Source organism: Mandrillus leucophaeus, unplaced genomic scaffold, assembly GCF_000951045.1.
Source record: "Mandrillus leucophaeus isolate KB7577 unplaced genomic scaffold, Mleu.le_1.0 Scaffold39, whole genome shotgun sequence".
Classification (NCBI taxonomy): Eukaryota; Metazoa; Chordata; class Mammalia; order Primates; family Cercopithecidae; genus Mandrillus; species Mandrillus leucophaeus.
Genome location: NW_012104142.1, coordinates 3,626,856 through 3,651,089, shown reverse-complemented (window position 1 = coordinate 3,651,089; position 24,234 = coordinate 3,626,856). Strand labels below are relative to the sequence as shown.

Here is a 24,234-nt window from a genome sequence, read left to right as displayed (position 1 = left end):
TTTTATATTATATTACTTTTTAAATTAATACTTATATTTCAGGTCCATACATTAGAAGCTAACTCCCATTTTTAATTGCTGTGAAGTATTCTGTGAAAGTACCTTAGTTTATTTAATCAATCCTCTATTGATGGAACATTGGAGGAAATTATTTTTATTAAATAACACTGCAGTGAACATCTGTACATGCATCTTTTTGTCTTTCACTCCTGGTTTCTTTGGGATAAATTCTAAGAGGTAGAATGACACGGGTTAAGGGAATGCAAACTTTAAATTTTTTCATAGTTTTTTCCATTCTGTTTTAAAAGTCAGTTTTAATGAGTTATACTTTATATACAACATTATAATGCACTCGTTTTAGGAATATGACTTGATGAGTTTTGATAAAGGTATACACCAGTGTAACAACCATCACAAACAAGATACTGAATATTTGTATCACCCTCAAATATTTCTTTCCTCTGAAGTTGATGCCCTCTCCCTCCCCTCTTACCTCCTACCATTGATTCCAGGCAACCACTAATCTATTTTGTGTTGCTATTAGGTTTCCCTTTTCTAGAACTTTATATGAATGGAATTATATGATATATAGTCTTTTGTGTGACTTTGTTTTTGGTTCAACATTAATATTTTTGGGAGTCATTCAAGTTGTGTGTTATGGGCGTTTGCTGCTTTTTATTGTTGAGTGGTATTTCTTTGCATGAATGTACCACTTTATCCATTCAGCCCTGATAGATGTTTGGGTGGTTTATAGCTGGAGATTTCTTTATCTGTTCAACCCTGATAGATGTTTGGATGGTTTCTAGTCTTTGGCCATTATAAATTTGTACGGAAATCTTTGTGTTCAGTATATGTTTTTATACCTCTTGGGTAAATACTCAGTAGTGTAATTGTTGGATCATGTGTATGTTTAGTTTTATAGGAAACCGTCAGATCTTTTCCCAAGGTGGTTATGCCTCTTTTATACTGCTACAAATAATGTATGAGAGTTTAGGTTGCTCCACATTCTTACCAACACTTAGTAGTGTCTATCTTTTTTTAATTTAACCCTGTCTAGTGGGCATCTCATCATGGTAGCTCATTGTGGTTTTTATATACATTTCCGTCATGGCTGATGCTGCGAAGCATCTTTTCATGTGCTCATTGCCTATTTGTATATCTGCCTTTGTGAAGTACCTGTTCAAATATTTTGTCCATTTTTGTTGTTAATGGTATTTTAGCTTTTTCTCTTTATGGTGAAATATACATAACATAAAATTTACCATTTTAACCTTTTTTTAAAAAGTGCATGATATTGTTTATTTAACTTTTTTTTTGTTTCTTACTATTGTGTTATAATTTTTTCTTTTTTTTTTTGAGACAGAGTCTTGCTCTGTCGCCCAGGCTGAAGTGCGGTGATCTTGGCTCACTGCAAGCTCTCTATCAATACTGATTTTCTATCTACTTGTTCTTTTAATTATTGAGAGATGAGTGTTGAAATCTCCACCTATAACTGTGGTTTCATCTATTTCTCTTTTCATTTCTATCAGTTTTTTCCACACTTTCTTAATAAGATCCTTTTATAATTATAAAATATTTTCTATTCCTGATAATATTCCTTGTTCTGGTCTACTTTTTTGATGTTAATATAGCCATTCCAACTTTCTTTTCTTTCTTTTTTTTTTTTTGAGACGAAGTCTCACTCTGTCGCCCAGGCTGGAGTGCAGTGGCACGATCTCGGCTCACTGCAAACTCTGCCTCCCAGGTTCACACCATTCTTCTGCCTCAGCCTCCTGAGTAGCTGGGACTATAGGCACCCACCACCACGCCCGGCTAATTTTTTTTTTTATTTTTAGTAGAGATGGGTTTTCACTGTGTTAGCCAGGATGGTCTCGATCTCCTGACCTCATGATCTGCCCGCCTTGGCCTCCCAAAGTGCTGGGATTACAGGTATGAGCCACTGCGCCCGGCCCCTAACTTTGTTTTGATTAATGTTTGTACTATATATGTATTTATTTCCTTTTACTTTTAACATATTTGTGTCTTTATATTCAAAACAGGTTTCTTTTTACACAGCATATAGTTAGGTATTGTTTCTTATTTTCAAATTGCAGTCTGACATCACTACCTTTTAACTGGAGTAGATAGAACATTTACATTTAATGTAATTTTAGCTATGGGTGGATTAAATCTACCATCTCAGTCTTTGTTTCTCTTTGTCTCTTCTTTATTTATTTTTTTGGTCTTCTTTGTTCTTTTGTTGTTTGTTTCTGTTTGACTCTTCTCTGTACCCCCCCCTTTTTTTTGGATTGAGGGTTTATTTATTTATTTATTTTTTTGAGACTGAGTCTCGCTCTGTTACCCAGGCTGGAGTACAGTGGTGCAGGCTTGGCTCACTGCAACCTCCACCTCCCGGGTTCAGGTGATTCCCCTGTCTCAGCCTCCCGGGTAGCTGGTACTACAGGTGCATGCTACCACACCTGGCTCATTTTTGTATTTTTAGTAGAAATGGGGTTTCACCATGTTGGCCAGGCTGGTCTCCAACTCCTGACCTCAGGTGATCCGCCCTCCTTGGCCTCCTAGAGTGCTGGGATTATAGGTGTGAGCCACCATGCCCAGCCTAAGATTTCTTGTAGTTCAGGTCTGCTGGAAATAATTTCTGTCAGCTTTTATTTGTTTGAAAAAATTTTTAATTCACCTTTTTTGGAAGATTTTTACTAGTTATAGAATTCTAAGTAGTTTATTCTTCTAGGGCTGTGAACATATAATTCCACTGTCTTCTGGCATTTATTGTTTCTTTATTTTATTTTTTATTAAAAAACTTTTTTTTTTTTGAGACATGGTCTCACTCAGATACCCAGGCTGGAGTGCAGTGGTGCATTCTTGGCTAACTGCAACCTCCACCTCCTGGACTCAATCCTCCTGCCTCAGCCTCTCAAGTAGCTGATACTATAAGTGTGTACCACCATGCCCAGCTAATTTTTGTAATTTTTGTAGAGATGGGGTTTTGCTGTGTTGCCCAGGCTGGTCTCAAACTTCTGGGCTCAAGCAATCCAACTGTTTCAGCCTCCCAAAGTTCTGGGATGACAGGTAAAGAGAGCATTGTTTTTTTTTTTTTTTGAGATGGAGTCTTGTTCTTTCGCCAGGCTGGAGTGCAATGGCGAGATCTCAGCTTACTGCAACCTCTGCCTCCCAGATTCAAGTGATTCTCCTGCCTCAGCCTCCCAAGTAGCTGGGACTACAGGCACATGTCACCACGTCCAGCTAATTTTTGTATTTTTAGTAGAGATGGGGTTTCACCATGTTGGCCAGGGTGGTCTCGATCTTTTGACCTTGTGATCTGCCCACCTCGGCCTCACGAAGTGCTGGGATTACAGGCGTGAGCCACCGCGCCCGGCCGGGAGAGCGTTCTTTTCTTTTCTTTTTTTTTTTAGACAGGGTCTCCTGTTGTCATCCAGGCTGGAGTTCAGTGGCACTATCTTGGCTCACTGAAACTTCCACCTCCCAGGCTCAGGCGATCCTCCTGCCTCAGCCGATCCTCCCACCTTAGTCTCTTGAGTAGCTGGGACTACAGGCGTGTGCCACCATTCCCAACTGATCTTTTGTATTTTTGATAGAGATGGGATTTCACTATATAGTCCAGGCTGGTCTCTAACTCCTGAGCTCAAGTGATGCACCCATCTTGGCCTCCCAAAGTGCTAGGATTATAGGTGTGAACCACCGGCCCCAAGAGCATTCTTTATTTTGTGTTTTTCTTATATTTCCTCTTGTTTAGCTTTAAGTTACACTTTCTCAGAGTACTGTATAGGTAATGTTATGTCCTCAGGCTGTCACATCTAGGGGCATGTAATCTGTGTCTGCATTACATAGGTGATGTTACATTTGAATCAACGTGCTACTCAGTTTCTCCTAAGTGTAATGACTGTATTTTATTTTTGTCTTGCAACTAATAAGCAATCTGCGGGGAGATACTTCAAAAGATCTTTCAAATATCCTGTTCCTCATTAACATCTCTCCCTGGGTTCTGTATCCATTGATGATTCTTGCCTGATTCAATCTTTTACCATGATGGTTGCAAAATGATCATTTTCCAACTCTAAAGCAGTCTCTCTGCATTTAGTAGTTAGCTTTCTACACCCTACTGTAAGGAGGAGACCTACCTTCTCCCCTTACTTCATAATTTATCTATTTATTATTGGTATGGTTTTATGAATTTTTCTTTTTTATTTATATAAGTTACTATTGTGCTTAATTATTTTGGTCATTTAAAAAATTATCTCAGATTGTCCCGGGGTCTTCTCAAACCTTTTTTGGGGATATGTCTTCCTTGGGCCTGTGCATGTGCCTTTTTTTTTGTTGTTAAACAAAATATTTAAAGACAGGGTCTCACTCTGTCATCTAGGCTGGAGTGCAGTGGTGCATTCATGGCTCACTGTAGCCTTGAACTCCTGGGCTCAAGTGATCCTCCCAACTCAGCCTCCTGAGTGGCTGGGACTACAGGCGTGGGCCGCCATGCGTAGTTCATAGCATATGCTTTTTTTTTTTTTTTTTTTTTTAAAGTTCCCCTGTAGAACATCATACACCGGGGCCTGTCGGGGGATAGGGGGCTAGGGGAGGGATAGCATTAGGAGAAATACGTAATGTAGATAATGGGTGCAGCAATCCACCATGATATGAATATACCTATGTAACAAACCTGCATGTTCTGCACCCCAGAACTTAAAGTATAATAATAAAAAAAAAGACCAGAAAAAAAAACCAAAATAAAATATGAATAAGTATAAAAAAAAAATAAAGTTCTCCTGTATATGTAGCTGCTTTTAAATGTCCTAATTTCACTGAGTCTCACCTCTAATTCTTCCTGGACCCTTAGGTGGTCTATTGTATTCCTCTGCCAGCAATCCTTTTGCCCCAGGTACTCACGATATGCACTCTCTCACCCTGCCGTGGCTCCTGCCACTGCTTTCAGTGGCCTCCAGCCTGGTATCCAGACTATGCCACCATTCCCATTAGCCCTCCGAGTGAGGTGAGACAGCAGTCAGTTCCTCAGGCAGCCCCACACAAGCCAGAACATTGAAGCTAGTTCTATTTTTGCTCCATCCTGAGGGAAGAGCTGGAAATTGGATAGCTTCTTCCCATTGATGGGACAAGGTGGGACAGATTGAGTGGGACAAGGATGAATGAAAATGGCACAAAGTTTTCTACCACTTTGAAGTGTGACCTTTTCATGGTTAGGTGTATGTTTGGTTCCTGCAACTTCTTAACTGGTTTTTAGGGTTTTTCTAAAGCTACTTTGGTCTGTATGTTGTTATTTGATGTGTCCATGGGGGAATGAGGGCCTACAACTTCCTAGTCTCCGTTCTTGCTGTTTCACTCCAGTTTTGTATAATTTTCAGTCATTATTTCCTCGGATGTCTTTTCTTTCCTTTTTTCTCATTTCCTTCTGGAACACCGATTACATGTGTATCAGAATACTTGAGGCCGGGCACGGTGGCTTACACCTGTAATCCTGGCACTTTGGGAGGCTGAGGTGAGTGGATCTCTTGAGGTCAGGAGTTTGAGACCAGGCTGGCCAACATGGTGAAACCCCATCTCTACTAAAAATACAAAAATTAGCTGGGCATGGTGGCACACGTTTATAATCCCAGCTACTCGGGAGGCTGAGGCACGAGAATCGCTTCAACCTGGGAGGTGGAAGTTGCAATGAGCTGAGATGGTGCCACGGCCCTCCAACCTGGGCAACAGAGTGAGACCGTCTCAAAAAAAAAAAAAAATCACTTGATATTGGTACACAAGTTACTGAAATTCTGTCCAGATGTTTTTTTCCCTCTGCTTCGGTTTTCCAAAAATAGTTAAATATTCCTTAAGTCTCGTGTATGGTTCATGAAAAAAAAGAAAAAAAAATTAAATATTCCTTTACTGTTCAAAATTTTTGTTTTTCCAATTTTATAATATTAAAATCTGTTTATCTTCTTTTTTTTAAATTTCAGCTTCTATTTTGTTTTTATTTTATTTCTGAAAAGCAACCATGTATGAAAATAATTCAGTTTCTTTTTATCTTAGCTCATCAGACCTGACTTCCTAAAACTGAATGTAACTTGTCTGTTAGTCCAAGCTCAGTAAGTCTTCAGCCTCATCAGTCCCATCTCTTCTAGGCATCTTTAACTGTTGATGTATTAGACCCAAGCAGGCATTTTTTGTAAGATGAGAGGCAAATAGGCCAGGTGCGGTGGCTCACGCCTGTAATCCCAGCACTTTGGGAGGCCGAGGCAGGTGGATCACAATGTCAAGAGATCGAGACCATCCTGGCCAACATGGTGAAACCCTGTCTCTACTAAAAATACAAAAATTAGCTGGGCATGGTGGTGTGCGCCTGTATTCCCAGCTACTTGGGAAGCTGAGGCAGGAGAATTGCAGGAGAATTGCTTGAACCAGGGAGGTGGAGGTTGCAGTGAGCCAAGATCATGCCACTGCACTCTAGCCTGGTGACAGAGTGAGACTCTGTCTCCAAAAAAAAAAAAAAAAAGAGAGAGACAGGCAGTTGAACAGAATAATGCTTTCCTTTTTTTTTTTTTTTTAATTTTTTATTTATTTATTTATTTTGAGACGGAGTCTTACTCTGTCGCCCAGGCTGGAGTGCAGTGGCCCTATCTCAGCTCACTGCAAGCTCCGCCTCCTGGGTTTATGCCATTCTCCTGCTTCAGCCTCCCGAGTAGCTGGGACTACAGGCGCCCACCACCCAGAATAATGGTTTCTAACCAATCATCTCCTGTAGCCCATTTCAGTGTCCCAAAGTTTAGTTAACAGAATAGGGAAGCTGCCTTGAACTGAACTCAATACTTTGGAATCAGCTTCTATTTTAGATTCAGAAGGTACATGTATAGGTTTGTTACATGGGTATATTATGTAATGCTGAGGTTTGGGTATGACTGATGCCATCACCCATGCTGCTTCAGGTTGTATAGTTTCTATAGTTGTGTCTTCACGTTCACTGATTTTTTTTTTTTTCAGTGTCTAATCTTTTGTTAATCCCATTTGATGGAATTACCATTTTTGATTTTTGATTTTTATATATTTTTTGAGACAGGGTCTCGTTCTGTTGCTCAGGCTGGCATGCAGTGGTGCGATCTCGGCTCACTGCAACCTCTGCTTCCTGGGTTCAGGTGATTCTCCTGCCTCAGCCTCCCAAGTAGCTGGGATTACAGGCACATGCCACCACACGTGGCTAATTTTTGTATTTTTAGTAGAGACAGGGTTTCACCATGTTCGTAAGACTGGTCTTGAATTCCTGGCCTCAAGTGATCTACCTGCCTAGCCTTACCAAAGTGCTGAGATTACAGGTGTGATCCACCGTGCCTGGGTAGCTCTTTTATTTTTTATCTCTTGAAGTTCCATTTGGTTCTTTTTTTTTTTTTTTTTAAGACAGGGTCTCACTCTGTTGCCCAGGCTGGAGTGCAGTGGCACAACCTTGGCTTACTGCAACCTCTGCCCCCCGGGTTCAAGCAATTCTTATGCCTCAGCTTCCTGGGTAGCTGGAATTATAGGCATGTGCCAACATGGCTGGCTAATTTTTGTATTTTTAGTGGAGGTGGGGTCTCACCATGTTGACCAGGCTGGTCTCAAGCTCCTGACCTCAAGTGATCCACCTGCCTTGGCCTCCTAAAGTGCTGGGATTACAGGCGTGAGCCACCGCACCTAGCTGGTTTTTAAAAAAATATTTTTCTTTTCTGTCATTAGTATTTTTATTATTATTATTATTTTTTAAAGTTGAGTTTCATCACTGGAACATTTGGATTGTTTCCACTTATGGGATATTATGAATAAAGCTGCTATTCATGCATTTTTTTTCCTGCTAGTAATCTATGATATTGTAAATTAGCCTGAGTGTCCCACTGTTTTTATTCACTCAATTGATAATTGAATGATATGTAAAATAGCAAATATTTATTGAGCTTTATATTTTGCTAGACAGTGTTCTAAATGCCTCCTATGCTCATTTTGTTTAATCTTCATTCCCTCCCTATGAGGTAGGTATTTATATCTCATTTCACTGATGAAGGAATGGCAGCTTAGAGACAGTAACTTGCCTAAGGTGCCACAGCTAGTGGATGCCACAGTGTTAAGTAGAGCAGTGATACGAAGTTGTGTAGGATCTAGCATCTACTCTAGTTTATATAATCCAATAGAACAAATAGTTGACAGTTCTGGGGGTCACTGAGGAAAAGTTATTTGAATGGGAAAAAAAATACCCTGTGAAACAATTGAAGACGTTTTGATGGTTGCTTGCTAATCAGCTGACCAACTGCTAACCAACTATATCAATCTTTCAGCAGGCATTTTCAAGTGAGAACAGCCTTGACTGGAATTCGGTAATAATTTGGACAGTATTTGAGGGTTTAAAAAAGAGCAGCAGGCCAGGTGCAGTGGCTCACAGCTGTAATCCCAGCCCTTTGGGAGGCCAAGGCAGGTGAACCAGTTGAGCCCAAGAGTTTGAGATCATCCTGGGAAGCATGGTGAAAACTTGTCTCTACAAAACATACAAAAATTAGCCAGTCTGGACAACAAAGCAAGCTCCTGTCTCGCGGGTGGGGCGGGGGGCGGGGGGGAAAGCAGAGCTTTCCACTTTTGCTTGGGTTATTATTCAAATCATATGCTCTTCCTGAACTGTTCAAAAGAAGTGTCATATGGATCAGATATTATCTAAGGATGTGTTCATTATGATGTCTGCCTTCAGTCCTGGTTCAGGACTTAAGAAGGTGAGACTCTTCATCTTCTAAAAAAAAATTGATGTTATTAATGTTTATTTCCTTTTTTGAGAAGGTGAATTTATTTTTCTTTATAACTTATGACAAATACATCAAGTGCTTTTGGGATCTCTGATATGAAAGGTTCTGTTGAAATGTCAGGTTATAATTTACCCTACCTTATGAGTTTTCTATTGCTGTGTAAAAAATTACCACAATCTTAGCAGCCTAAAACCACACCCATGTATCATCTCACAGTTCTCTTTTAGTTTCATAGTTCTGCAGGGCAGAGGACCCAGTGGACTGGACTGGGCTCTCTGCTTAGGGTCTCACAAGGCCAAAATCAAGATGTTGACCAGACTGGTATCTCATCTGGAGGCCCTTAGGAAGAATCAACTTCCATGTTCATTCAGGTTGTTGGCAGAATTCAGATCCTTGTGTCTATACATCTGAAAGTGCCATTTCCTTGATACATAGCTGCTCTGGCTTCATCAAATCCTTCTCATGTCAGATCTGACTTCTGCCACCAGCCAAAGACTGCTTTTTAAACAGCTCATGTGTAGAGATTAGGCTCATTGGGATAATCTCTCTCTCTTAAAGTCCGCTGTACCATATAACACAATATAATTCATAGGATTGATACATTATCACAGCCACAGGTCCACCTACAACCTGGATTATACCAGGACAAAAGGTCATTAGGGGTCAGTCTGAGAATTCCATCACAGCTATTAATTTTCATTGTTAAACGTTGTTGTGAAGGTCACATTTTTGGGGCAACAGGCAACTTTTCTACGCTCAGGTCTCATTCTATCCTTCTGATCATCCTTCCTTGAACATAATTCTTTCTTCCTTTGAAACAGTCGGCCTCTTTTTCCTCTTTGTTTGGTAGCAGACTTGTCCTTGACCTCACCCTTTGCTCTTCAAGGAAACTGAATTTGCCTTTTAGGATAGCATTCCCTGAAATCACCTTTGTTTGTGTTCATCTGTTATATAAGAAATATTGTTTGACTGCAGACATTATCACTATCATCCCTGTGCTTCAGTTCCCTAAGCCTGAGTATTTAACGTAGGATTTAGCTGCTCACAGACATTGGCAAGCTATTCTTCATCTGCGTGATCTGCAGATAAGCTGCACCTTATTTTTTCACTCGTTTCTTGCATTAAGATTCAAAGATGTCTCATTGCCTACAAATTCAGGAAGTATATTACAACCCTGTATATCTCTCAATCATTCTTTAGCTAGTAATGCTGCTATAATTCCACTTTATCTCACTGCAGGGTCCAGTAGAAAGCACATCAGTAATGAAAAACAGTAATTCAAAACCATGTGCAGTGGAACATTTGAAGGCTTATAGATCCATCTGAAGCAACAGGGGATTTCTCAGGCTGCTTAGAGAACCTGAATCGGTTATAGCTGCAGAAACTGCATAATTCTGCTCATATTGTAGCGTGAAGGTTTACACTGGGCAGAATGGGTAATGGGTCTGCATCCCCCTAACTCCCTCAGGCAGGATTTTTTTTCTGGTTAGTATTAGTGACTGAAGAAGAAAATGTTTATATAAAAGCTTTAGTGTGTAATTTAGGATTTTTCATGTATAAGGGGAGTTGCAGGATTTGTAGTTAACTTTTGAACTGATTTAGAATGAAGATGGGATAGTTGTCTTTGGTTGTAAGGAAAATTGTAAAACCCCCTGATTTCTGATGTTCAGTAGGAAAGTAAGAAAAGAAAATATTTAAAAGTTTCATATATTGTCCCATTTTGGGGAAGATACTAGTTTTGAACAGGTTTTTGTGTCTTATTGATTCATACACTATTTATTAAATGTCTACTTTATACCAGGTATACGTAACGTATAGGACATATTATGTGCCAACAATGGACTCTGCTGTTAAGGATCCCATACTCTAGGGTGTGGGAAATAGACTTCTTCCAGAAATAGTTGCAGTGTTGTGAGATAAGTGCTACTAGATAAATGCAGTGGGTATCCAGAGGAGAAATTCTGTGGTGGTTGGAGAAGGCTTGATAAGGGAGCTGACAATTGAACAGTCTTGAAGGGACAGGAGTTTGTGCTAGGCAGGCAAATGGGGCAGGGAGCATTGCGCAGAGGAAATGTCACTTGTGAGGTATTCAGGGGAGAGTGAGGAATTTGTTAAGGCTGGTACTTAGAAAGAGGTAGAGTTAGGAAGAGGTAGGAGTTAAAAGTGGAAATGACATGGGTCCCAAGTTGTGAAAGCTCTTGTGTGGGTTAAGGATTTTGAATGTAATATCCTATAGATAGTAAGAAAATAGTTAAGACTGGGCATAGTAGCTCACACCTGTAATCTTAGCACTTTGGGAGGCTGAGGTGGGAGGATCCCTCGAGTCCAAGAGTGTGAAACCAGCCTGGGCAACATAATGAAACTCCATGTCTACAAACAATAAAAAAATTAGCCAGGCATGGTGGTGTGTACCTGTGATCCCAGCTACTTGGGAGGCTGATGTGGGAGAAGGATTGCTTGAGTCCAGAGATAGAGGTTACAGTAGCCATGATTATGACACTGCACTCTAGCCTGGGTGACAGAGCGAGATCCTGTCTCCAAAAGAAAGAAAGAAACAAACTAGTTGAGATTTTAAGCAAGGACTGTGATGAACTTAGCACCGTAGGAAAAAAATTGAAGGCAGTGTGGAGGATGCCTTGAGAGGTAAGGAGTTGGGCACCAAGGCAGGTACCAGTTGGGAGGCTATCAATACTGTCTATTGAAAGAATAGGGTTTGTGGAATATTCAGGAGGGGATGTATTCCAAAGATATTACAGAGTTCTGCTCTAAAGTTGGGATAATAATGGTATTTATGTTACAGTGTTGATATGAAGAGTAAATGAGTTAATAAGTTTAAGGTGTTTGGAGCAGAGCATGGCACATAGTGCCGAATAAGTATTATTGTTGTTATAATTGTTCTAATTATTGCGGTACCAAGTAAGACTTGTAATAATCCCATGGGTTACAAAATGGAGGGGAGGGAAGGAGTGGCATTAAGAAGCAGCAGCAGATCTCTCTTGCGCTATTAACCCATCAGAAATGTGAGAGGGACTAGGGTCTGTCTTTGGGAATAAATGTAGGTTGAGTAAATGCCTTGCTAACGAGTGCTTTCAAGTAACTATGGAGGAATAGTGAAGCTTTTAGAAGCGCAGGCTGAAGGATTCTTTGTGCTCATCTAAGGTAAGTGGGGTGGTGCATCCGTTAGTGAGGGGAGATGCTCTTCACTCGTCTTTAGTGGGTAAAGATCTTTAGACAATGCATGAGAAGTTCTTTTCTCTGGTCAGTATAAAAGCCCATGCTTGAGTATTTGTCCACGTTTTAAGAACCTCTCCACTTTCTTGTAATTATGTATGAATAAATAGAGTTTATAAGCCAGGAGAAACAAAACCCTTTTTTCTAAAGCTTATACAGCTTAACACAGTATTTCATTAATAGCACATAGTGACTTGCAAATCAAAGTCAGCTTTTCTGAACATTCCTAAAGAATAATGGAAATGACTCAGCAGAGCCTGATTTAGCTTCCAGTGCTGCTTTAAAAGGGAGAGCAAAGATGGCATTTGTCTAGTGCTGCACAGTCATGTAAAAAGGAAGAGGGGGAAGCTTATATTTATTCCATACTACTGTGTGCCAGAGACTTCACATGTGTTTCATTTAATCTGCAGAGCAAACCTGAGAAGTATTGTCTGTTTTATAGATGATGAAATTAAGCTTTGTAGCAACTGAGTAACTCACCTAGGGTCATGCTGCTGATAGTTGGCAGAATTTGAACATAGGCCTGTCTGGTTGCGTAGCCAAATGCTCTTTCCATCACTTCGCCGTATTGGAATGACTTCTTTATATGAATGAACTTCATATCACCTGCCCAGAAGCAATTCTACAGGATTTGGCCATAAAAAAAGAAAGAAAATACAACGAGTATAAGGAAAGCATGCATGTTTTCTCTTTTTCTTTGCATAGAATATCAGAAAGTGAATTGGTAGATCCCTCACACATAATCTATTTTGTTAGCAGATAATTATTTAGGTTTTGTGGGAACATGTAAAAATTTTATAGGTCCTTTGACTTATAGGTAAACCAGGCCACCTCCCTTATTTTACAGAGGAGGAAGCCGAGGCTAGAAAAGTGACATGATTTGCCTAATTACAGCTGCTTTGTGACACAGTTGGAATTAGAATCCTAGACTCTCTACTCCGGGTTAAAGGCACAAACCTTTGTTATACCTGGAGTTCCTAAAAGATATATGTGAATATGATTTAAGAATTATTTTTTGTCTCTGGCAATTGGCATGTACCATCAAGGCAGAGGGCTATAAATTATTTACATTCTGGGTGCTACACATTTGGATCAGATTCTTCACTATCATGTAGTGGAGCGTGAGCTTACAGGTCTATGTCTGGAGAGAGGCCTCCCTTCTACTTGCTGACAGCTCTGGCAGTTGCACCTGTGTTATATCCCATCTCATGGAAAGGATGGTTGAGCTTTAAGGAAGCAGAGAATGCTTCATGATGGACTAATCCATACTGCTCTCTACTGGCCTTTTCCCCAAGCTTGATATCTGTAGATTTTATTATGTCTTGTTAGTTGTTCCTACTAATAGTATTATGAGCACTTCTGCCCCAGTCGAGCCCAGGGTGCTGGATTAAAAGTGATACCAGTGAAGGGCCTGTGATGATGTGGTGACTGCTAGTGGTAAATCATGAGCTGCAGTTTGAATGAGAGGGCTAAGGTCCGTGCACCCAGGACTGATGAGTCAGGACATGACCTTGAACTCGGTGAACTGTGAGTTGGGCATGTACATAAGTTTTCTTTAGAGGAAGCTTTTGCATGCATGCATGAGGCTTTATTTAACAAGAAAGAAACTGAGGCTCAGTGGTGGTGTGACTTAGCCATAAAGAAACATGTTTATTTTCATACACAAAACTGCACCAGGAAATTCCTGTTACTTCACCCTTTGCTTCTCCCTGCTGGGTGGAAGGTCAATACCATTAGAACTTTGAGGCGCCAGCCTGGGTGGCCAACCTAATGGAGTAAGATAGTTCCAGCTCCAAGTAATGGCGAACTTGGAGCAGGGCCCAGTGTAATTAAACCCCTGCAGTAAAGAATTTGACGTTGGTTGGTCTTCATTCATCTCAGTGAATGGGCTTGCAGCAGGAATATATATTCCGAGCAAAGAAAAACAGTGGCTCTAGAGATTTATGCTGTTGCCTTGAAGATTGTTTGGTTCCAAATTAAATTTAGATAATTCAGTAAGAGAAAAGTTTTTTCTTGGTAGATGGCATTGTGAGGTAGGGCAGTTTAGAGAGTTTCTCCATTCATTAAAAGACTGTCCAGTGGAGTTACTTGTAAACTATATAGTCTACAGTAGAGTGAAGGATTATTTGAACCCTTATGACTCAAAATTCCAAAAAGGACTTTCGATTGTGTGACCCTTAGGTGTCCTGTCTGTACCTTTTCCTACTCCATTGCCTTCTGTGTGTTTTGTTTCCCAGTACTGGGTGTTTCCTTGGCAAGTAAACTCAAGTTGACTAGAGTGCTAGGCTCCCAAAGGGTAAGGCAGGGAAAGCAAAGCTGTAGAACTTCATTTTTCTAGCGGGGTATTAGGGCAAATTTATGCAAGATAAGGCTGAAGAATAAAGAGAAAGAAAAAGGAAAAAAGAGCAATGGAATGTGAAAGTGACTGAGATAGTAAGCCGGGAATTTTAAACCATTAGGCTGTTTTCCTCCTATGTTTCCTAGTCATTTCCGGGTCTAGAAAGGTACTTATGTGTGCTTTCAGGCCTTTAGAATTGAGTCTGGCTCTACTAGTTAAGTTTTGATTTGGCATGCCAGTGACAGGGCATTTTTTCCCCTCGTTTTTCTCTCTCTAGTCACTGTATTATGTATTTTATATATATTATATATAATGACTATGTATTATATATATGTAAAATATAAAAATATTATATATAATATAAAAATATATATTTTTAGAGGAACTAGGGTAATTTTACCTTTAAAAAGTCTCAACATTGGGCTAGGTGTGGTGGCCCATGCCTGTAATCCCTCACTTTGGGAGGCTGAGGCCAGTGGATCACTTGAGGCCAGGAGTTCAAGACCAGCCTTGTCAACATAGCACAACCCCGTTTCTACAAAAGAAAAAGAAAAAAAGAAGAGCCCAACATCTATAAAAGCTTAAAAACAAATGGTTTCCTCTTTTATTTGTGCTTAGAGTTTTTCTTTTTCTTTTTTTTTTTTTGATACTGAGTTTTGCTCTGTTGCCCAGATAGCAGTGCAGTGGTGCAATGGTGCAATGTTGGCTCACTGCAACCTCTGCCTTCCGGGTTCACGCGATTTTCCTGCCTCAGCCTTCAGAGTAGCTGGGATTACAGGCATGCACCACTAGGCCTGGCTAATTTTTTGTATGTGTAGTAGAGACAGGGTTTCACCATGTTGCCCAGGCTGGTCTCGAACTCCTGACCTCGTGATCCGCCCGCCTCGGCCTCCTAAAGTGCTGAGGTTACAGGGGTGAGCCAGTGCACCAGCCTTGTGCTTAGAGTTTTTCTAAAAAAACTTCAAAATTGTTCAATGTAACACACATCAGAAGACGGTACAGAACAAATGGATGCTTTTGTAACCACCATGCAGGCTGGAGATACAATCTTATCAGCACCTTAGACTTCCTTGTCTTGCCTCTGTCTTCTCCTGAAGGGTAACCACTGTCCCAACTTTTACAGTAATCACATCCTTAGTTTTCTTTAGTTTTATCACCCAAGTGTATTTTCCCAAAGATGCCTTAAAAAACATTTTGGGAAGGGGGCATGTGACAGGCAGAACAATGGCCCTCCAAAGATACTCATATCCTAATCCCATAACCGATGACTATTACCTTTTATGGCAAAAGAGACTTTGAGATGTGATAAAGTTAAGGATATTGAGATGGGTCTTTATAAGAGGGAGTCGGACTGAGCGTGGCGGCTCACACATGTAATCCCAGCACTTTGGGAGGCCGAGGAGTTCAAGATCAGCCTGGCCAACATGGTGAAACCCCATCTCTACAAAATTAGCTGGACGTGGTGGTGGGCGCCTGTAATCCCAGCTACTCGGGAGGCTGAGGCAGGAGAAGAGCTTGAACCCAGGAGGCGGAGGTTGCAGTGAGCCAGGATCTTGCCATTGTACTCCAACCTGGGCAACAGAGCAAGACTCTGTCTAAGAAAAAAAAAAGAGAAAGTCGGAAAGGTCAGAGTCAGAGAAGGAGACGTGACAATTAAAGTGGAGATTGGAGTGATGTGACTCTGAGCCAAGACATTCAGGTAGCCTCTAGAAGCTAGAAAAGTCAAGGAAATGATTTGCCTTGGAGCCCCCTCAAGGAATGCAGCCCTGCTGACTCATGTTAGACTTCTGACCTCCAGAAGATGGTAGGTTAAGTTCGTATTGTTGTAAGCCACAACGTTTGTGGTAATTTGTTATAGCACCAATAGAGAATTTATGCAGGAAGTTGTTTTAAACTCACAGAAAAGTTGAAGAAAAGAGTAGTATCCTTTACTCAGATTCACCTATTGTTAATATTTCACTATTTGTTTTAGTATTCCATTTTTTTTCTTTCTGAACTGCTTTAGAGTGAGTTGCACATGTCATAGCTCTTCAATCCTAAATATTTCAAAATATTTTAATTAAAAATATTGGGGGGAGTTGGGTGGGGTCTTGATATGTTGTCCAGGCTAGTTTTGAATTCCTGGGTTCAAGCTATCTCTCCACCTCAGCCTCCTGAGCAGCTGAGACTATAGGCATGCACCACTGTGTCTGGCAAAATTTTTTTTATGCATAATAGTGTTATAGTTCTCAACCTCAATACATTTAACATTGATAGTTTTATCTAATTTACCATCCACGTTCAAATTTTGTCACTTAATCCAATAATATCCTTTGTAGCATTTTTTCCCCCTCTAGTTTGGGATTCAGTCTAGGATTAGGTGTTGTTTAATTGTCACGTTTCTAGCTTCCTTGAATCTGGAACATTTCCACAGGCTTTCTTTGTCTGCCTTTCTTCTTCTTTTTTTTTTTTTTTTGAGTTAGAGAGTTAGAGTCCCACTCTGCTGTCACCCAGGGTGCAGTGTGGTGTTGTGAGCACCACTGCACCTTGAACTCCTGGGCTCAAGTGATCCTCCCACCCCAGCCTCCTGAGTAGCCAGGATTCCAGGTGCATGGTGCCCCACCGGCTCTTTGTCTTTCTTGACATTGACTTTTTAAATAGAATGCTTCTCACTTTTGATCTGTCTGGCATTTCCTTATGAGTAGACTTAGGTATTCCTGGATGGAGCATTGTGTAAGTGATGATGTGTCCTTCTCAGAGTATACAGTGTCCCTCGCTGGTGATGTTAATTTTGACACCATCCAGTCAGTGTTGATTAATTTCTTTATAGTTACTGTATTTTTACCTTTCAACCAATAAGCAATCTATAAGAGGACATTTTAAGACTATGCAAATATTCTACTCCTCAACAAAATTTCTCCTTAGATTTAACATCCTTTAATGATTCTTGCCAGAATTTTTTTTTTTTTTGAGGCGGAGTTTCGCTCTTGTTTGTTACCCAGGCTGTAGTACAATGGCACGATCTCATCTCACTGCAACCTTTGCCTCCCAGGTTCAAGCAATTCTCCTGCCTCAGCCTCCTGAGTAGCTGGAATTACAGGCGCGTGCCACCATGCCCTGCTAATTTTTGTGTTTTTAGTAGAGACGGGGTTTCACCGTGTTGGCCAGGATGGTCTCAATCTTCTGACCTTGTGATCCCCCTGCCTGGGCCTCCCAGAGTGCTGGGATTACAGGCGTGAGCCACCGCCAGTGAGCTAGCCAGGTGTGGTAGCTTCAGGTGGGAGGCCTGCTTAAGGCCAGGAGTTTGAAACCAGCCTTTGCAACATAATGAGACCCCATTTCTACAAAAATTAAAAAAAAAATTAGCTGAGTTTGGTGATGTGAGCTTGTAGTCCCAGCCACTTGGGAGGCTGAGGAGAGAGGATTGCTTGAGGCCAGGAGTTTGAGGCTGCAGGATTCATGATCCTGCCACTGCACCCCAGCTTGGGTGACAGAGGAGACCTTGTCTTAAAAAAAAAAAAAAACGTAGACACAACTTATTTAACAGCTTCATTAAGGTATAATTTACATACCATAAAATTCATTTATTTTAAGTGTACAATTTAGTGATTTTAAATAAATTTACAGAGTTGTGCAGTCATTACCACAATCCAGCTTTAGAACATTTCCATCACCCTAAAAAGTTCCATTTTGCCTGTTTGCCACCCCGCTCCTCACCACAGGCAACTGTTAACCTGATTTCAGTCTCTTTAGATTTGTCCTTTCTGGACATTTCATATAGATAGAATCATATATAATACATAGTCTTTTGCATCTGGCTTCTTTTGCTTAGCATAATGTTTTGAGGTTTAGCTATACTTTTGCATGTGTTAGTAGTTCATTACTTTTGATTTCCGAATAGTGTTGCATATATGGCTAGCCTCTGTTTTGTTTCTTCATTCACCAGTTGATGGACTTGTGGATTGTTCCTACTCTTTGGCTATTATAAATCATACTGCTGTGAGATTCACGTACACATCTTTAGGTGTACCTTTGTTTTCATTTCGTTGGGTAGAATCCTAGGAGTGAAATGGCTGGGTTTTATTTTTTTCTGTGAATTTTTGTAAATTTATGTTTAATTTTTTGAGTAACTGCCAAACTGTTTTCCAAAGTGGCCGTGCCATTTTACAAATTTCTATTTTTGCAAAGTGGCTGCTCAGTTTTTCCATTGCCTCATCTACACTTGTTATTATCTTTTTGATTATAATAATTCTGATGGGTCTGAGGTAATATCTCATTTTGGTTTTGATTTGCACTTATTTAATGACTAATGATGTTGAGCCTCTTTTCATAAGTTTATTAGCCATTAGTATATCCTCTTTTGGGAAAATATCTGTTCAAATCTTTAGCTTATTTTAAAATTGGATTATGTATCTTTTTATTGTTGAACTTTAAGAATTTCTTATGTTTATATTTATCAGACATAGGACTTGCAAAAGTCTTTCTCCCAAATATTTTTCTCTGTGACTTTTCATTTTCTTGATAGTATCTTTTGAAGTGCAAGTTTTAAATTTTGATTAAGTTCACTTTATCCATATTTTTTCTTTTATGGATTATGCTTTTGGGGTCATATCTAAAAAAAGGCAGATATTGTGTGTGTTTGTGTGTGTGTGTGTGTTTTGTATATAAAAAAACTCAATTATGTTGTTTTTTTTTTCTCTACAAAAAGAAACATGTTTGCCAGGCTGGTCTTGAACTGGTCTATGTTGCCCGGGCTGGTTTTGAACTCCTGGCCTCAAGTGATCCTTCCACTTTGGCTTCCCAAAGTGCTGAGATTTCAGGCATGAGCCACTGTGCCTGGCTAAAAAAGGCAGATGTTAAAACCACTTTCCTTTCATAGAATTATGAGATTCTCTTTATTTTCAGGGCTAATACAGTGGTTAGATCCATTTATTGAGTGAGTTGTGTTGAAATGCATAAGGACTTGCCTCTGGGTGGTGTCCTATGGTCCTAGTCCCCTTTGGGCAACTATTACTAGGAAGGCTATGTATATAATGTTGATCAAAAGTATAGGCTTTGGGGCCCGACTGCCTGGGTTTGAATTTTGACCTCATCTCTTCCTGGCAATGTTACCTTGGGAAAGTGGCTTAATTTCTCAGTGCCTCAGTTTCCTCATCCGTAAAGTATGGATGATAATAGTGCTTCCCTCATAAGATATTTGTCTGTACGTTGCATAGAAAACGTTTGGAGCAGAGCAAGGGCCCAACAAATATACCGTTATTGCTGGGGAGCAATTCTCAGTTGTAGTTTGGGATGGAGTTGTGCATATTAAAATCATTTGAGGGGCTTTGCATGCCTTTTCTAATGTGGCAGGCCATGGGTTAGAGATGCTGGGGTGATAAGCCTTGCACTTAGCCTTCCTTGACACATTTAAAGCTGATTGTTCCTTACAGTCACTTTCATTAAGTGAGGCAATTTGTATTGATGTGTGGAATCGCAAAACTTTCCATCAGATGTAAAAATAGCTCAAGCTCCATTAACACTTAGAAAAGGAAGAATCAACTAACTACTGTTGCCAAGGCAAATATTAGGCAGTAAGCCTTAGGCAAACCAAGAACAGGATGTAAGGTATTCACATTTGATAAAATACGTTTCTCTGCCTTTGGGGCATTTTGTTAGGCCAGACACCTGATTATACAATAAGAACTTGCAATTCAGTGATAGCATTCCTGTTTCGTTCCTGTTGGAATAGAAGAGCTTCAACTTTTTTTTTTCTTGTTTTCATTTGCAGAATGAGATTAATGAAATTTGAGACCTACCTTCCTTTAAAAGGGATCCATGGTCTGATATGGGTATAGTGTCAATAATTTATAAAGAATTCTTATAATTCAACAATAAAAAGACAATTTTTAAATGGGCAAAAGATTTTAGCAGACATTTCTCCAAAGAAGACGTACAAATATCCAAAAAGCACATGAAAAGATGTCATCATCATTGATCATTAGTGAAATGTAAATCAAAACCGCAATGTAATACCACTTTATACCTACTAGGATCGCTATCATTTTTTAAAAAAGGAAGTGTCAGTGAAGATGTGGAGAAACAGGAACCTTCATATACTGCTGCTAGGAGTGTTTGTTAGTTCAGCCAATGTAGAGAATGGTTTGATGGTTTCTCAAAAGTTAAACATAGAATTGCCATGTGACCCAGCAGTTCTACTCCTGTACCCCAAATAACTGAAAGCATATGTCAACACAGAAATTTGTACACAAATGTTTATAGCAGCATTATTCCTAATACCTAAGGTGCAAAAAACCCAAATCTTCATCAGTAGATGAATTAATAAGCACATTTTGGTACATACATACACTAAAATATTATTTAACTCTAAAAAGGAACGAAGCAGTGATAATGCTTCAGCTTGGATGAACCTTGAAAACATCAAGCTAAATGAAAGAAGTTGGTCACAGAGGTCTTATGTTGTATGATTCTTTCTATATAATGTATCCAGAATAGATACATTCAGATAGACAAAAAGCAACTTAGAGGTCACTAGGGGATGGGACATGGAGAAAGAGGAGTGATTATTTAAATGGGTATGAGGGTTGGACATGGTGGCTCACGCCTATATTCCCAGCGCTTTGGGAGGCCGAGGTGGGCAGATCACCTGAGGTCAGTACTTCGAGACCAGCCTGTCCAACATGGTAAAACCCCATCTACAAAAAATCCAAAAATTAGCCAGGAATGGTGGCAGGCGCCTGGAATCGCAGCTACTCAGAAGGCTGAGGCAGGAGAATTGCTTGAATCCATGAGGCAAAGGTTGCAGAGAGCCAAGATTGCACCATTGCACTGTAGCCTGGACGACAGAGCAAGACTCCATCTCAAAAAATAAAAATAAAATAAAAATAAATAAAGTAAATAAATAAATGGGTATGGAATGCTTTTATCAGGTGATAAAGTTTTGCTATTAAAGAATGCTGGTGGTTGCACAACATTGAATACACTAAATATAAATACTGCTGTATTGTATACTTTAAAATGGTTAATTTTATATTATGCAAATTTCACCTCAGTTTTTTAAAAAAGGGATTCATAAGGTGTATTTACTTTTTGTGCTTCCCAGAGCCAAAATTTTTTTTTGGAGACGGTGTCAGTGTCACTGTGTCACCCAGGCTGGAATGCAGTGGCGCGATCTCGGCTCACTGCAACCTCTTCCTCCCAGGTTCAAGCAATTCTCCTGCCTCAGCCTCCTGAGTAGCTGGGATTACAGGCACACACCACCACACCCGGCTAATTTTTGTATTTTTAGTAGAGACAGGGGTTTCACCATGTTGGTCAGTCTGGTCTCGAACTCCTGACCTCAGGTGATCTGCCTGCCTCGGCCTCCCGAAGTGCTGGGATTACAGGTGTAAGCCACCACAGCTGGCCAGAATTTCATTCCTTTTTGAGGCTGAATAATATTCCACTGTGTATATATACCACAGTTTGTTTATCCATTCATCTGTTGATATACATTTGGGTTATTTCCATCTTTTGGCTGTCGTGAGTAGTGCTTCTGGAAACATGCTTATACATGTATTTGAGTCCCTTTTTCAATTCTCTTGGGCATATACCTAGGAGTAGAATTGCTGGTCATATGATAATTCTATGTTTAACTTTTTGAGGAACTGCCAAACTGTTTTTCACAGTGACTGAGTCATTTTACCTTCCTAGCAACAATGTATGTGGGTTCCAATCTCTGCACATCCTGGCCAGCACTTGTCATTTTCCATTACTTTGATTATAGACAGTTTAGTGGGTGTGATATGGTAACTCACAGTGGTTTTGATTTGCATTTCCCTAAGTGACTAATAATGTTCATGTGCTTGTTAGCCAGTTCTGCTTGTTAGCCATTTGTATTTCTGCCTTGGAGAAAAAGTCTATTCAAGTCCTTTTGTCTGTTTTTGTTTTTGTTTCTTTGTTTGTTTTTTGAGACAGAGTCTCACTTTGTCACCCAGGCTGGAGTACAATGGTGTGATCTTGGCTCACAGCAACCTCTGCCTCCTGGGTTTAAGCGATTCTCTTGTCTCAGCCCCCCGAGTATGTGGGATTACAGGCGCCTGCCACCACACCCAGCTAATTTTTATATTTTTAATAGAGATGGCATTTTACCATATTGGTCAGGCTGGTCTTGAACTCCTGACCTCAAGTGATCAGCCTGCCTCAGCCTCCCAAAATGTTGGGATTACAGGCGTGAGCCACCGTGCCTGGCCCCGTTTCCCATTTTAAAATTAGGTTCAACTGGGTTCTGTAGCTCACACCCATAATCCCAGCTATGCAGGAGGCTGAGGCAGGAGGATCACTTGAGCCAGGAGTTTGAGGTTACAGTATGCTGTGATTATGCCACTGCAGTCCAGCCTGGGTGACAGAGCACGACCCAGTCTCTTAAAAAATAAAAAAAAATTGGGCTGGGCGCGGTGACTCACGCCTGTAATCCCAACACTTTGGGAGGCCGAGGAGGGCGGATCATGAGGTCAGGAGATTGAGACCATCCTGGCTAAAACAGTGAAACCCCGTCTCTACTAAAAATACAAAAAAATTAGCTGGGCATAGTGGCGGGCGCCTGTAGTCCCAGCTACTCAGGAGGCGGAGGCAGGAGAATGGCATGAACCCGGGAGGCGGAGTTTGCAATGAGCCAAGATCGTGCCACTGCCCTCCAGCCTGGGCAACAGAGCAAGACTCTGTCTCAAAAATAAATAAATAAATAAATAAAAATAAAAAAATGAAAATATTAGATTGTATATTCGTTGTTGAATTGGAAGAGTTCTTTGTATATTCTGGATACTAGACCCTTATCAGGTAAATTACTTGCAAATATTTCTGCCATTCTGTAGGCTTCTTTTCACTTTCCTGATAGTGTTCTTGATGCACAAAAGTTTTTTAATTTGATGAAGTCCAGTTTATTTCTTTTGTCGTCCATGTTTTTGGTGTCATACCTGAGAATCCATTGCCGAATTCCAGGTCATGATCTATTTTGTGTTAATTTTTTTATATGGTAGAAGGTTGTAGTCTATCTTTATTCTTTTGCATGTGGGTATTCTATTGTTCCAGCATCATTTATTGAGGAGATTGTCTCTATTGAATGGTCTTGCCACCTTGTAGAAAATCACTTGGCTGTAGGTGTGTGGGTGTATTTCTGGGGACTCAATTTTATTCTTGCCATTTGCCTTTGTAAGGGCAGAGTTTCTTGTTTTTCTCCCTTTGATAACAGGATCATGGGGTTGACAGCAGCATTTTCCAGAATCCTAAAAAGCTTCATCTCACTATTGGGATGTTGGTGCTTTTGAGTGAGGAAGAGATCCAGCAGACATGTGAGATGCTGCAGAAGTGTAAAGAGGAATTCATTAAGTGAGTAATCCTCAGGGATGGGGTTGGGTGGTCTACCTGGGCTGGCTTCTTTTTGGTGTTACAGACTTTTTTTTGAACTAGAGGGTGTACGACATGGGAAGGATTCATGCAATTCGATGGAGCCCACTCAGGTAATCTAGGCTAACCTCTCATATCAGAATCTGTAGCCTTAATCACATCTACAGAAGTCTCTTTGCCATGTAAGATAGAATATTTATAAATTCCAGAGAGTGGGACATCAACATCTCTGGGGGTCATTATTCTGTCTACTACAGTAACCCAAACATTATAACACGATTCTCTGGAAAGTCTTCATTATATTTTAGAAACACTGACTTTCTTTTCTTTTTTTTTGAGACAGAGTCTTGCTCTGTCGCCCAGGCTGGAGTGAAGTGGCGCAGTCTTGGCTCACTGCAAGCTCCGGGTTCACGCCATTCTCCTGCCTCAGCCTCCCGAATAGCTGGGACTACAGGCACCCGCCACCACACCCGGCTAATTTTTTGTATTTTTAGTAGAGACGGGATTTCACTGTGTTAGCTAGGATGGTCTTGATCT

The 24,234-nt window shown here is 40.4% G+C and overlaps 1 protein-coding gene across 4 annotated transcripts in view; it reads left to right on the top strand.

Moving 5' to 3' along the window:
• The window catches only part of ASCC1 (activating signal cointegrator 1 complex subunit 1), a 123,707-nt gene that overhangs the window by 29,701 nt on the left and 69,772 nt on the right, over nt 1–24,234 (top strand). For all 4 annotated transcript variants that reach the window (XM_011991100.1, XM_011991099.1, XM_011991101.1 and 1 more), the window contains exon 6: nt 23,543–23,679. In XM_011991100.1, the coding sequence (XP_011846490.1) occupies nt 23,543–23,679 (137 nt within the window). The remainder of the gene's footprint in view (nt 1–23,542; nt 23,680–24,234) is intronic.